The sequence below is a fragment of the Poecile atricapillus genome, chromosome 2 (genome assembly GCF_030490865.1).
Source record: "Poecile atricapillus isolate bPoeAtr1 chromosome 2, bPoeAtr1.hap1, whole genome shotgun sequence".
NCBI classification, from domain to species: Eukaryota; Metazoa; Chordata; class Aves; order Passeriformes; family Paridae; genus Poecile; species Poecile atricapillus.
In genome coordinates this window covers 66,432,662-66,446,089 of record NC_081250.1, presented here as the reverse complement: position 1 = coordinate 66,446,089, position 13,428 = coordinate 66,432,662, and the positions used below count along the sequence as shown (strand labels likewise).

Genomic DNA, 13,428 nt, shown 5'->3' with positions numbered 1-13,428 from the left:
TTCTCTCTCTTTCTCTCTCTTTCTCTCTCTTTCTCTCTCTTTCTCCCTCTCTCCCTCTCTCCCTCCCTCCCCTTCTCCCTCCCCTTCTCCCTCCCCTTCTCCCTCCTCCCTCCCCTTCTCCCTCCCCTTCTCCCTCCCCTTCTCCCTCCCCTTCTCCCTCCCCTTCTCCCTCCCCTTCTCCCTCCCCTTCTCCCTCCCCTTCTCCCTCCCCTTCTCCCTCCTGTCTCCTTCCTTGTCTCTCCTGTCTCCCTCCCTCATATGAAGGTTAACTTTGGTTCCATAAACATTTTAGAGTTCATTTTTGTGCTTAACAAAAAATTGTGCCTTGTTCATATGTGTAATGCAGAATTTCATCTTCAGCTTTTATTAAATTCCAAAGAAGAAGAAAAAAAATGCTGAGTTTGCCTTTTTTCTTTTTTCCTTCTTTAGTAAGACTGAATTATTACTGGCCTGAACCCACATGGCTGTTCTATTTCAGTCATGGTATTGGTATCCCAAGAAAAATCTTCCTTTAAAACATTTAATGCAGCTGTGGGTGGGACATTATTTTTTTGTCTCTTCTAGAGTTAGCTCGAAGACATTTTCTTAATTTAAAAAAAAGAAAAAAAATTTTTGAAGGAAAAGTGAAATATCATCCTAGATTCATGGCAAAATTCTGAGTGGTTGCTGTTCAGATTATTTTTTGACCCTTGAGAACAGTCTGATGCCAAGGGTCCTTTAATATGAGAGTAAGACTGGACACTATTGTTTGGTTTTTTTTTCTCTGGTGACTTATCTGTATTAAATTTGAGGTGTTGGACCCAAGGACCCGAATCATTCTGTTCAAGATGCTCTCTAGAGGTATCATATCAGAAATCAATGGCTGCATCAGCACAGGGAAAGAAGTAAGTTGTATTGCAAATAATGTAGTAGGCTTTTTTTTTTTTTCAGTAAGCTGGGTGGAAGTTTATGATGCTCAGAAAATGTATTGAAATAATTTGGCTTAGTTCTACATTTTTTGTGTTGCTTGATAGATAAGTAATTATTTTAAGAAAAAAAATTGTTTATGTTAAAGGGAACCAATTTTCCCAAGTATGAAAGATTTGTAAGAATACTTTAATATTATCTTGAATTTATGGATGTTGTTAATTGCATTTTTCTACATAAAGTTTTGGCAAAGTTATGTATACCCACAATATTAAATAGTGCCAAAAAAAAACCCCATAGAAACCCAGATAATTCCTATTAAAGACATACTTCTGCTCTGTGTAGAGGTGTAAACATGAGACATTTGGGCCATGCCTTAGGGCCTGAACAGTGCACAGACTCAAGTTAACCCTTCACACAAGGGCTTGTTTCAGTCTCCCAAGTGTGGATGAGGCAGTTTTCTTGTGCAGTGTTGATTTTATTCTGCGGGCATTGTTGCGTCCCTGCCCCATTTTATGTACTTCCTGTAAGCTGCCTTTCGTGGAAAAAGGATTGCCCTTGTGTGCAGTCTCCATCAGCTGGGTGCCACATGGGGGCTGGGGTGAGATCAACTCTTTTCCAGGTGTCAGAATGAGAAGAAGAGAGAAGATTAGGTTGCTTTAAAGAGCTTTTCTTTAATGTTGTTCCTTCCCTTTTTAATCTGATAGGCAAATGTATATCATGCCAGTACTGCAAATGGAGAGAGCAGAGCAATAAAGATTTACAAAACCTCTATTCTCATGTTTAAAGATCGGGATAAGTATGTGAGTGGTGAATTCAGGTGAGTTTGACTTCTGCCTGGTTTTACTGGGGAAGAGGGATTGTTTTGAAAGGTGTTAAAATCACTGGTACTCATGCTGTGTTGATAGACTAAGAGTCCCTGTTGTCTTTTATTTTTTTATTTGAAGATTTCGTCATGGATACTGCAAAGGCAACCCAAGAAAAATGGTGAAGACGTGGGCTGAAAAAGAAATGAGGAATTTAATAAGGTGATTTTCCCAGTTTTTATTTAATCGTGCAGAGGTTACCGAAACTTTTAAGTTTATAGGAGGTGCTTTCTTTTTGCTAGACTGTGGCTACCACTACCCTGTAGTGTCTCTGGAGTGTTCAGGAAAGTGTCTTAAGCTTCCTTGTGGGAGAGAAAAGGGGAGGGAAGAATAAAGATCTTCTTTTGTTTTCCTGCTAATGCACTAAGCTCTTCAGTGTCTGAGCTCTGTCTGACATGACTGAACAGCAAGGAAAAGCTAGAAATAGCTGCTGCTGAGCAGCAGCACGCTGTGTGATATAGGTTAATCTAGGATTAACCTGAACTGTCTAAAGATTTTTTGACACAGGAATGCTTAGAAAAGGGTCAAAATGGTTGTGGCTTTTTGTGTGCATTTCCTAGTTCTTCACAAGGGAGAGTTTCCTGAGCTCTCACTGTGTGTTACGTTCAAAGCTGCAGAGGTCCTTTATGCACTAGTGCAAAGCAAATAGAGTTTGGTTTTTTTTTTTTTTTTGTGGCTTTCTTCCTGTGTTTCAGGTTGAATACAGCTTAGATACCTTGCCCAGAGCCAATTATGCTAAGGAGTCATGTGCTTGTCATGGGCTTTATTGGTAAAGGTGATAGGTAAGTATCTTTAGAAAATAATTTTTTTTGTTTGTTTGTGTTTTTTTAATTTACTAATAGCTTTTCCCAAAAGTTTATTAAAACCAAACAAACCAACCCTCTAAATTTGCCTACAGATACTTCTAAGCCTGTAAAGTTAATATGTGCATGTGTGATTTGAGGAATGGTCCCAGACATTTGTCAGCTACTACTGCAGGCAATCTGTGTGATTCTGAAGCTTCATGTGTGTGCAAAATTAATTCATAAAGTGGCTTAACCAGAGATTAATGCCGGAAAGGCTTGCTAATCATGCATGAAGATAGTTTATTGTTTTGTAGTTACTGACATAAATTTAGCATGGTCCAAATTAGGTCCTGTTGGAAATAGAGCTCCAGAATCTTTGTCAAGTTTGTAGTAAAGTTTTGCTGCCCTTCCTGCTGGCTCCTTGCACATGGTTGCTCATCCTGACTTGCTTGAAACACTCAGGGAGTGAAAAGATCAGGCACAGCAATTAAAGCATTTGCAGCTGGTGTGAAGAAGGAAAAAGGATTTAATTTCTCTTACTTTTTTTTGTAATTTCAAGGCCTGCTCCTCTGCTGAAGAATGCTCAGTTGTCTGACTCCAAAGTCCGGGAGCTGTACCTACAGATCATCCAGTATATGAGAAGAATGTACCAAGATGCCAGACTTGTTCACGCAGATCTCAGTGAATTTAATATGCTGTATGTTTTTAATCCTTGCTCTGAGTTGTGACATCTAAAATGTATGCATTGGCAACCTCTGTGTCAGAGTACTGATGTACCCTTCAGCGAGGGTGGGGTACTTATCGTTACGGGGTTTTGTAATTTATCTAATTAATTATGTATCTTTTAACCCAGATCTGAGCTTTCTCTGTTAAAAAAAGCCAGCAGGCAAACAAACAAAAAACCTCATAAAATAAGAAAGAAAAAATCACAACAAAATCACCTCACAAAACCCCCCCACAACCAGAAAAAAACCCCGTCAACTTAGGCAAAAATTAGTATGGCGTAATTTTTATATAAGGCATTTTATATTACTAAGGTATCATTTGACTGCTTTATTTTTATAACTTGTTTCTTGTTTTTTTTTTTCTTTTTCATGCACCTCTTTGCTTTTCTGTTCAAGAGCAGACTGTTTTTTTAAAAAGTTTAATTATACAGCTTGTGTAGAGGAGTGAAGGAATTGCCTGAAAAAAGCCACCTTGGCCCTGCAATGCAAGGTGTATGCTGGAGAAAGAAGTTAAGATATTTTTTTGCTGCCCCTCAGTAGTCTGGTGGAGTTGGTGCAGCTCTGTGTGGGCTTTCCTTGCAGGTACCACGGAGGGGATGTGTACATCATTGACGTGTCTCAGTCCGTGGAGCACGACCACCCGCATGCGCTGGAGTTCCTGCGCAAGGATTGTGCCAACGTTAACGGTGAGGGGGCTGCACTTCAAGTTCTGATAGCTGGTCTGTTGAGCAGGATGGACTCAGTTCACCTTATGTTCTTTCAGGTGTAACTGACTGTAGAAGCTGTCAAAATTCCATTAAAATACTGCCTCTTCTATGGTTTCGTGACTTCCTCAGGGAGCAGTGTACTCTGCTGAGTTCAGAGTAGTGCAGCCTATTTTGCTAGAAATCTTCTGTCTGAAATGAGTCACATGGCTGAATCTCAGACTTAGGACAGATCTAAGATCACTCCCAGGCTACAGCAGTGCTCACCCCAATCTTAACTTACCTTACTTAAAATACTGTGCAGACATACTGATGTGTTGCCTTCTGTGAGCTGAATCCACATCTGGAATTCCTCAGCTGGCAGGACATTTCTGTGCATTACAAAGTTCCCTGCACTTAAGGGCACCTGAGAGGATTGAGGCACAGAGTAATTAATTAGAGATATCACTTGTCATAGTATTTTGATAAGTTAAGTTTGTTTTTCTCTTGAGAATTTGGTCTTCATGTGTGAATATACATGTTGTGTAACAGATACACACCTCCTGGTAGGGTGTGTCCCTGAGGACAAAAAAATCTCTCATTATAGGCTGCTTTTGTCCCCCCTTTCTTTTCAGATTGCCTTTTTTCTTATTTTACAGAGACTCTTGAAAGTCTGACGTATAATTAGGAAAGAACTGTGTGCATGCTGTATGTCTGTGGATATCCAGCGCTACTTTGCTACTTTTTCCTTATTCCTTTTCAGTTCATGCATTTCTGGTAACTCCCTTCTGGCTCAGCTAGTTGCACCCTTGCTCTTTATTCATGTTTTTTGGCTTACTCTCCCTAGATATTCTAGTGTCCCAGTGAGTTGCGGTGGTTTTGGTGTTGTTTTGCTTGTTCTCTGTCTGCAGCTTTCTCTGTCTAAACTTTCTACAGGGGCTCTTCGAAACACCTGGTTCTGCCCTAGGTGTGATCTTTGCAGAGATATGTGGTTCTGTGGGCACACAGAGCTGCCCCAAAATGAAGTAATTTTTACTCTATGATTAATTTATCACAGTTAGAGATCCCCTGGGAATTTTAGTAGGAAATACTTATTTAACAGTATCCTCAGTGTCACTTGCTGCTGCTTTTCAGAACAGAAATGCAGCCCACGAATTTGGTCATAATTGATTTAAGAAATCAATTCTGAGAGTAGTAGTGAGGAAGATTCTAGGACATCAATATGTCTTCCCCTTTGGGTGGATCATAATTAGGCTGTGCTGTATTTCAGTGACAACTTGTTTCTCTCTGGTAAAAGTTTGAGTTCTCCATTCCTTATTTGAAATACATTATTTTAAATTTTAGTCCTTGCAAATACTACACCTGTCTTGAATTCTTTACTTCTTAACCCGTACTCCATTGGGATCCTGGTGGAATTGATTTGGCTTTTGTATTTATGCAGTTTTTATCCTTTTAGTATTTGTTGTATCTGGGAGATGAACAGTTTTGTTTCAGATGGCCAAGAATCATCTGGTAACTAAACTCCATATGATGTAGAACGTGCTGCTAAGACTTTCCTAAGTCATCAGAGTTGTTGGCTTGCTAGAATTGTCACTTTAGCATACAAGCTGTGTATGTTACATGGAATTACTTATGGGCTTTGTCTTTCCACTGTTTTCTGGCAGACTTTTTCCAGAAGCACAATGTTGCAGTGATGACAGTAAGGGAGCTGTTTGAATTTATTACCGATCCTTCTATCACAAGTGAGAACATTGATGACTACCTGTCTAAGGTAAGACCTCATGGCCTTGTTCCTGAGTGAGAGGACAGTAAAATCAGATCTCGTTCAAGTTCCATCATTTCATTTATTCTGCATCCTACTAGAAGGAAGCCAGCACATTACATTGTTGTGCTAGTGCTTCAAAAATGCATATAGGTCTTTTTCCATTTATACCATTGCAGGGTGAAACTACTTTGATTGCATGCTTACTCAGAAAGTCTGTCTAATCATGAAGACTCAAATGTTTGTTTGAGATGCTATAAGAACCAGGTTGTTTTAAGTTAGCTCTTTCTTTCTGGCAAGGAGGAGCTCTGCAGAAATATTACCGTGCTTATGTGGAGCAGCAGGTGTGTTTTTCCCTCTGTTACGAGAGCCTGATCTGCAGCTGTCAGTGTGCTTCGCAGCAGTGCTGGTCACCATTAGGTGTCGCTGAAGGCATTCCCATAGGGAAAGCTGGAGTGCCTGTGAGTGACGGTGGAGTGCAGGGAGAAACGCAGATGGGAATAGTTGGGTGTGATTCTAAAGGCTTAGTGCTGCGAGTCTAAAGAATGATAACTTTCGTAATGTTTTGTATTTCTTTAGGCAATGGAAATAGCATCGAAAAGAACAGAGGAGGAAAGATCCAGTCAAGATAAAGTGGATGAGGAAGTAAGGATTTCTGTTCCTGCAATGAAATTAATATTAATCTTACCTCTTCTGAACACTGAAAAATGTTCTGTTTTCTTTGGAAGAACATACAGTTGATGATAAACAAAACATTGTTTGCAATACTGAGATGTCTTGACCTAGTTGAGATGTGAAGTATTAAGGGATGCCATGTGTAAAAGCTGACAGCAATAAGCTGTTAGAAGGCAAATATTCTATTTCCTAAACATGTTTGTTTGCTCACATCTAGATGCCTTGATGTAACTTCCAGTTCAGGTCTAGTTAACAAAAATCCTGAGTGGAGAGATATGATTATGCCAGTGGTTTTGGACCAGTGATACAGAAGCAGGCTATTTGGATATGTGCATTGGCCAGATTGCCCATCTAGCTCCACTCCCAGTCTAATTCAGTTCTTCCACTGCTTTTACACTAAGTGAAGTCATCTCAATTACAGAAAGCTGTTAATGTTCTGGAAATGCTTGATGTAAATATAGAACCATTTCTATCTTAGTCTTAACTAGCTGTTTCAGAAGAGTTTAAAAAAAAACAAAACCAACAACCAACTAAAACCTCTTATCTGTGTGTTATAAAGTTCCCTGCACTTTATAAATCAATGCTACTTGATTTATTCAAGACTTATTTTGTCTTGGAGCTCAGCAGGTTTCACTAACTGCTTCAGGCTTTGCCAAGATGATTTTTGTTTCCCAGTGTAGCTTCAGCATAAAACTACTGAGCTGTAGAGTCAGATTCTAGTGTTTGGTAGCAAGCCCATCTCCTGCAAGCGAGTCACTCCTTATATGAGGTACTGACCTGTAAGAGAGGTGGTTTCATACATCTACATTCAGTTAATTTCTCTTAGACTTTCCATGTGACCATGGCTAATTTGTGCCACTTCCCTTGCAAAAGAGTAGAGCTGAGTAAGGGCAGCTCTGTGGAAGTGGGGGCCTGTCCTTTGTGCACAGCTCTCAGGTGAGCAGTGATGATCATGAAGTGTACTGAATCTGTGCTGGGATTGAACTGATACCATGAAACAGAAGCAAAACACATCTCTGAGCTGGTTGGGTCATAAGCTTGGTGAAAGACTGCTGGAAATGTGACAGATTTTAAGTATGTTTTTGATAAATACTGCAGATAGTTTTTATTGTACTGTACTGCTGCAAGTACCATTTTTGAGTTGGACTGTAGGTTGAAGCAGGTATTGTTATATAAAGAGATTAAGTTCTAGCAGTGCATTTCAATGGAGATGCCTCCTGAAGGCATTGTGAACATTACAATAAAAACATTACAAAAATTCTTAAGATACAAAACCTTAGGTCTCAAACAGGCTAAGAGATGGTTGGAGAACTTTGTAAGTAGGCTGGTGTGGGTCATGCTAAGGAAGGAACCTTATTAGTTGTGATCTGTCAATAATGTCCAGGTTGCACGTTAAGTCTACTCATACAAAAAATAACCAAACAAAAACCAACTCTGTAGTTTGAATGGTAATGGATGAGTTTTTTGTTGTTTCTCTGATTGTGATTATTCTCCTAAGGATGCCTAATTAGGAGAGAAAAACATCGTGACACTATATGTAAGTTAGTAAGTCTGTGTTTCCTTTCACTGTGTTAGGTATTTAAGAAGGCCTACATACCTCGAACTCTGACTGAAGTTAAAAATTATGAGAGGGATGTGGACATAATGATGAAGTTGAAAGAAGAGGATATGGCATTGAATATTCAGCAAGATAATGTGAGTAGACATGCTGAGGCCCTGCAAAAAAGAGAGAGGGAATATGAATTCTTACTGGTAACTGTTAGCAACAAACAGAAACAGAAGCTTTGGTACGAAGGTGTGGAGTACTAAATCTATATTATGCTTTAAAATGGTCTGGTTAGTATTTAATGCTAACATTGTGGATTTTATCCTGTTTTTTATTTCTTTAAAGTTATCTTTAGATAGAAATTTTCTCTGGGCACAAAGAATTGAGACATAATTTGATAATGTAATTTATTCTTCTCTCCCTTGGAGCAGATTCTCTACCAGACTGTGACAGGACTGAAGAAGGATTTGTCCGGTGTTCAGAAGGTGAGAAGGTCTTTTTGAAATCCTTCATTTTAGCCATTTTCAGAAAAGTGCTTACAGGTAGTTCAGAAAATGCCTGGTCCTGCAGCTGGCACCATGAAAGAGGCCTCTTGTGTGCAGAGTCACCATTTGTGTCCAGGATGGATCTGTCATGGCAGTGTGTCTGCACAACACAGAATTTGCTTCCCTGCACTGTGTCTGGTGCTGGGTTGCTTGAGAATGAAATTACAATTGTTGCTATGGCCATGATCTCTAAAGTTAAGATGAAGATGAGGGAAAGTGTTTTCTGATGATGGAAAAGATAATTGATTTAAACTGTTGCATGACTGCAAGTTTTGATATGTTCAGGGTATCTTTGCTGTAATATTGCATAAAGAACAGTCCTCCAGTATAAGGCATAAAATATAATGTCTTACTGTATTAGAAATACTTGACAGTGACACTTCTGTAAACTGCATTGGATGAGAAGTTGGATACAGATCACTTGGAGCCATGTCATTCAAGGCAGAAGCCCTGTGTGGATTCCCCCTCCTTACTTTGCTCTCTAGCAGTGGTGCAGAGTCTTGATTTAAAATTGAAATATAAATATGGATGGGATCAGGCTGTAGCACAGTCTCCAGGCTTGTTTAAGAATAAGTGAGTGTTCCAGTGCAGATATTTGTGTTTGCAATATACAATACATACAGTGCCCCCAAGGTAGATTTGGGCATGATCCAAAGATAATTAAAAATAGGGTTCCACATATGTTAGCAAATTGCTGTTTAACTTAGGGAAATTAGTTTTGGAGTGCAAATAGCAGCTGTGCTTTGAGCTCTGACCTAAAAGAATCTGTGTTGTACATTTTAGGTTCCTTGTTCTTAGTTTGGCTTAACCTACTTTTCATTCTTTATCTTGAGACTCAGTGAGGGCGGTGGTAAGGGAGATAACATCAGATTGCTCAAGGGTTTCTTTCCAGTAGATTCTGTTTTCTTTGTTGTGAATATATATATGTACATTGTGTGTATATATATGCATGTGTATGGTGTCATTAGGTTTCTTGTTTTTGATTTGATATAATTCTTGATAAATCTTGCAGATTCCTGCACTTCTTGAAGAGGCAGACAATTCAGAAACAGACTCTGATGATGATTATGATGATGATGGTGGCATCTCAGAGGACTCTGATTCAGGCTGTAAAGAATATGTACATCCCAAAGATAAACCTGCTGAAGTTTGCATGGACAAAAAGGTCAGCTGGCTGGGAATTGTTTATTTTTTCCCACCTTTGTTTATATGACTGTTGTAGTTAAGGCCATATGACACAAAAAAAATCCAAACTTAGTGATTCTTCTTCTCGTCTGAAGCAAGTTGTGGAGCTTTCCTGTTGTGGAGAGCAAGAACAGAGGCACTGAATTTCATTGGGGATGCTTGATTAAAGGTGGTTTTATGTAGAGCAGTGTGGAACACAGCTCTCTGTAGCTTAGGCAAAGCTAGAAGAAAGATCTCTACAGGGAATTACAGGGCTACACAAAGTAAAAGCCTGGGCAGCTTTTCAGTCCCTCTGGCTACTCTTCCAGGCTTTGGTGTTCAGGTTTGTGGCTGTGATCCCTAATCAACCTTATGCCCAGACAGCTGAGACCACTTGATCTGTAGAACTGGAGATCTGGTGACAGTGTTTGTACCACAGTGGCTTTTGCAGTACCATTAGTGCAGGCTTGGCTAGCTTTGCTGTGGGCAAGAGATGTAATGCAGTCCAGCAAAGGGATTATGGTTAACATCTGGGGTTTAGGGTTTTTTTGAGGTTTCATTTTCTAAACTGTGCAACAGTATGCTCAGTTTTGGTGAGGGTTTCCTGCAGAGTGTCACTCATGAGTGAGAGCCTTTCGGCAGCCTTTTAGGTGCTGTGCAAAAAGAAGGGTGAGATTTGCAGGCTTAAGGGGTTCAAGATTTGGAACATTGCATTTTAGGTTTTTCTTCCTAGAAAAGGTAAGCTATTTCATATCTATCAAATAAAAAATAGCATTCTACTACACACTGCCAGTCTAGAGCTGCTGCCTTTCAGATGTGATGCAGGGAAGTCTTGGCCACTTCTCTTCCTAATTGATAGATTTTCATTTGGACTTCCTTTTGTGTGAGATGTGGGTTTTTTTGTAACCTGTGTGTTTAGCTGTAGGTTGAACAACGGATTAGCAGCAATTACTTCTACCTGACCCTTCCACTTTGCTGACTTTTTGTTTTCTGTTTGAGTCTTGTCCCTTCTGAGTCTGGCACAGGTTTGCAGTGTGTTGCAGTAGTATGGCATTCTTTCCTGCTGGTCCTGCTGATGATCAGCTTGCTCTGAGTTATCAGCGCTTACTGTATCAATATTTTTGCATGACACATAGAAACACATACTGTAGTAGCCCTGTGGGTAGCAGAAAATGTAGACCAGACAATCTGTCGTAATCTTAGGTGTAAATAGCATGAGTTAAGAGTGCCTCTTGTTCTCTTTCTTCAAAGGTTGCATGAAACTCAGGTTCTAACTAGTTTGAATTTTGCCTTGTCATTACCAGTGTGCAGGTCTGGGCTCCACCCCTAACCTGTATTTCCTTTTTCTTTTCCCCTCACCATTCCTATTGATTTTTAAAATTTCTTTATCTTGATAACATTATTTTTATGTCATGTGTTAATTAACTTGTTAATGTAATGATTGACTTGCTTAAAATTCTTCATTCCATTCTGCTTTAAATGAATTTTGTTTGTTCCCTTACAGGAAAGGAAAAAGATGGTTAAAGAAGCCCAAAGAGAAAAGAGAAAAACCAAAATCCCAAAGCATGTGAAGAAGAGGAAAGAAAAGACTGCAAAAATGAAGAAAGGCAAATAAAATCAGCTTTGGCTCAGAGAAAGGGATGATGTGTTGTGGATTAGTCAGACCATCATTTTTTCTTTATTAAAAAAATTAAAGATCCTTTATTTATATACTTACACAGTATAAACTGTGAGGGTGGTTTTGTTAATAACATGGTATAATTGTTTGAACAGAGTGTGTCACATGTTTCTTGATGGGAAAGAATGAATCTAACATTTGTGCCTGCAAAAATTCATTACCTGTGCAGGTTTGACTTTTTGCTAAACTCACAATGATTTGTTCCTGTGTTCTTTCTCCCCATGCCTTCTTTTCAGTATGGAAGCAAACTGAGCTCTGCAGGCTCTCACAGTCCCCCCGATAACCCTGCAGTCATTGTGCCTTTGGCTAGAAATCTAGTAAGAGACGAACCGATCAGGGCTTCCAAATCTTTCTCTCTCTCTGCTCCCTTTCTCTGTCCACGCAGGGATTGCTGACACTCACATAGAGTACTCATGTGAATGTAGACAGTGTTACTGAAGCAAGCAAGACTGGTATTTTCTCAGCAAATGGAGATGTTTGTTGGGACGCAGATCAAATAGGTGCATTTTGGAAATTGGCATTACATCAGGCGCAAGAGAGGGGCCAGACTCTAACTTGGTAGTGAAGGAAGCAAGACCAATATCCAGAGTTGAGGGAGAATTGGTGGTGACTCTTTCTCATAACTCCAAGGGCTTCGATGCTGCCAGAAGCAGGGACACTGTTTCCTGCTTGTGTACAGATGTATTCAGGCAGAGGTGGCCTCAGTGATGGCTGCCCTGAGCCTGGCGGGTTGTGTTCATCAGTGCAATGCTGCAGGTGACTGAAACAGTAATAGCTTTGTACACTTTGTCCTTGAAGTCCTGTTGGATTGGGGATTCTCCCTGACTGATGGGGCTGTGGTGTGGGCATCTGTCACGGCAGCTGTAATTCATGAAGATAGTGCACCAGGAAATGTGTGTGGGACCTAAGAGTTGTGGATGGAATGGGGAATTGTGTCCGAGTTGTTGCCTTTCCCCAGGAACAAGTTATGCATGGGCAGACCTTGGTGTTTTTGGTGAAGTAGGTAAGCATACATGACAAGCTGTGTGTGCTTTATTTTGTGTAGCTCAGCAGTGGATGAAAACTGGAAACTAGTTCATGGCTGATCATTGTGAATCAGGGGTTGCCAGACACAGGAGGCAGCCACCTTCTCTTTGGGTCTGGCTGCTCTGAAAGCAGGGGTAGGTGCTGGTTCTTGGCAAAGAGCCTGGAAGCCCCAGAGACAGATTGTGTCCTACGGGGCGGTATTTACCTCCTTTACCTGAGGAGCCACTTCAGAGAAAGGAGGTTGCTTGAGGGAAGAGGAAATGTCCCAGCCCACATAACCTTCTCTTCCCTCTAGGCCGTGTACCACAGCCTTATCAAGTTTGCCTAGCTCTAGCTGTCCTGTAGCAGGAAGGTGATCCTGAATCTGTCATTCTGGATTGGAACCTTGCTCACTGTGATGTGCAGCAGGACTGTCTGTGCAGGCTGTTCAAAGCATGAGCTGCCTGCCTCAGGTGTTTGCTCTAGGATGGGCGTACATAGGCAGGGTGTTGGCAGGGGACCTGAGGTGAAGCACAGCCAGAAAAGCCCATGTGCAAGTGCCCATGTCCTGGGGGAGGCTGTTGCAGTGGTGGGCTGTGAGTGCAGTTTACGTGTCCTGGCCACTGCAGGCCTGACAGGTACTAGAGTGAGGTAGTCCACAGGAATGGGGTGGATGGGGAGCTTTTTGGGCCAGAGCCATGATATGAAGCTTCTTCCTGAAGCTTCCCTGAAGCAAGAGAATGGTTGAAGAATGCTACATACAATTACCAAAAGGCACCAGTCTGATTGGGTGTGGGGAGGATGAGGATGGGATGGCATGACTATATCCTGTGCTAAAGAAAAAGCTTCAAAGTAGCACAGATACTCAGTTACCCCCACTTTCCCCCAAGAGATAAGCATCCTACTCTGGCCCACTCTGTTTGCCATGGCAGCGTGTTTTTGCTGTGCCCTGCTGCTGGCACCTGTGCAGACAGGGTAGTATTACCATATATACCAGTTCTATGTGTAAAAACAGTGGGGACAAGCTGGTAGGGTGTTGCAGTCTGCAACCTCAGGATCTCGTCCAGGGAAGCAGCAGGGTTCTGGGG

The 13,428-nt window shown here is 40.9% G+C and overlaps 1 protein-coding gene across 1 annotated transcript in view; it reads left to right on the top strand.

Moving 5' to 3' along the window:
* Window positions 1-11,445, top strand: part of RIOK1 (RIO kinase 1) — a 16,104-nt gene extending 4,659 nt beyond the window's left edge. The window contains 12 exon segments of the mRNA XM_058831110.1: window positions 792-884; window positions 1,614-1,726; window positions 1,854-1,934; window positions 2,468-2,554; window positions 3,117-3,254; window positions 3,865-3,968; window positions 5,630-5,736; window positions 6,307-6,372; window positions 7,978-8,097; window positions 8,380-8,433; window positions 9,506-9,658; window positions 11,162-11,445. Of these exon segments, the coding sequence (XP_058687093.1) occupies window positions 792-884; window positions 1,614-1,726; window positions 1,854-1,934; window positions 2,468-2,554; window positions 3,117-3,254; window positions 3,865-3,968; window positions 5,630-5,736; window positions 6,307-6,372; window positions 7,978-8,097; window positions 8,380-8,433; window positions 9,506-9,658; window positions 11,162-11,272 (1,227 nt within the window). The 3' untranslated portion in view covers window positions 11,273-11,445.
* Window positions 11,446-13,428: the final 1,983 nt, after the last annotated feature.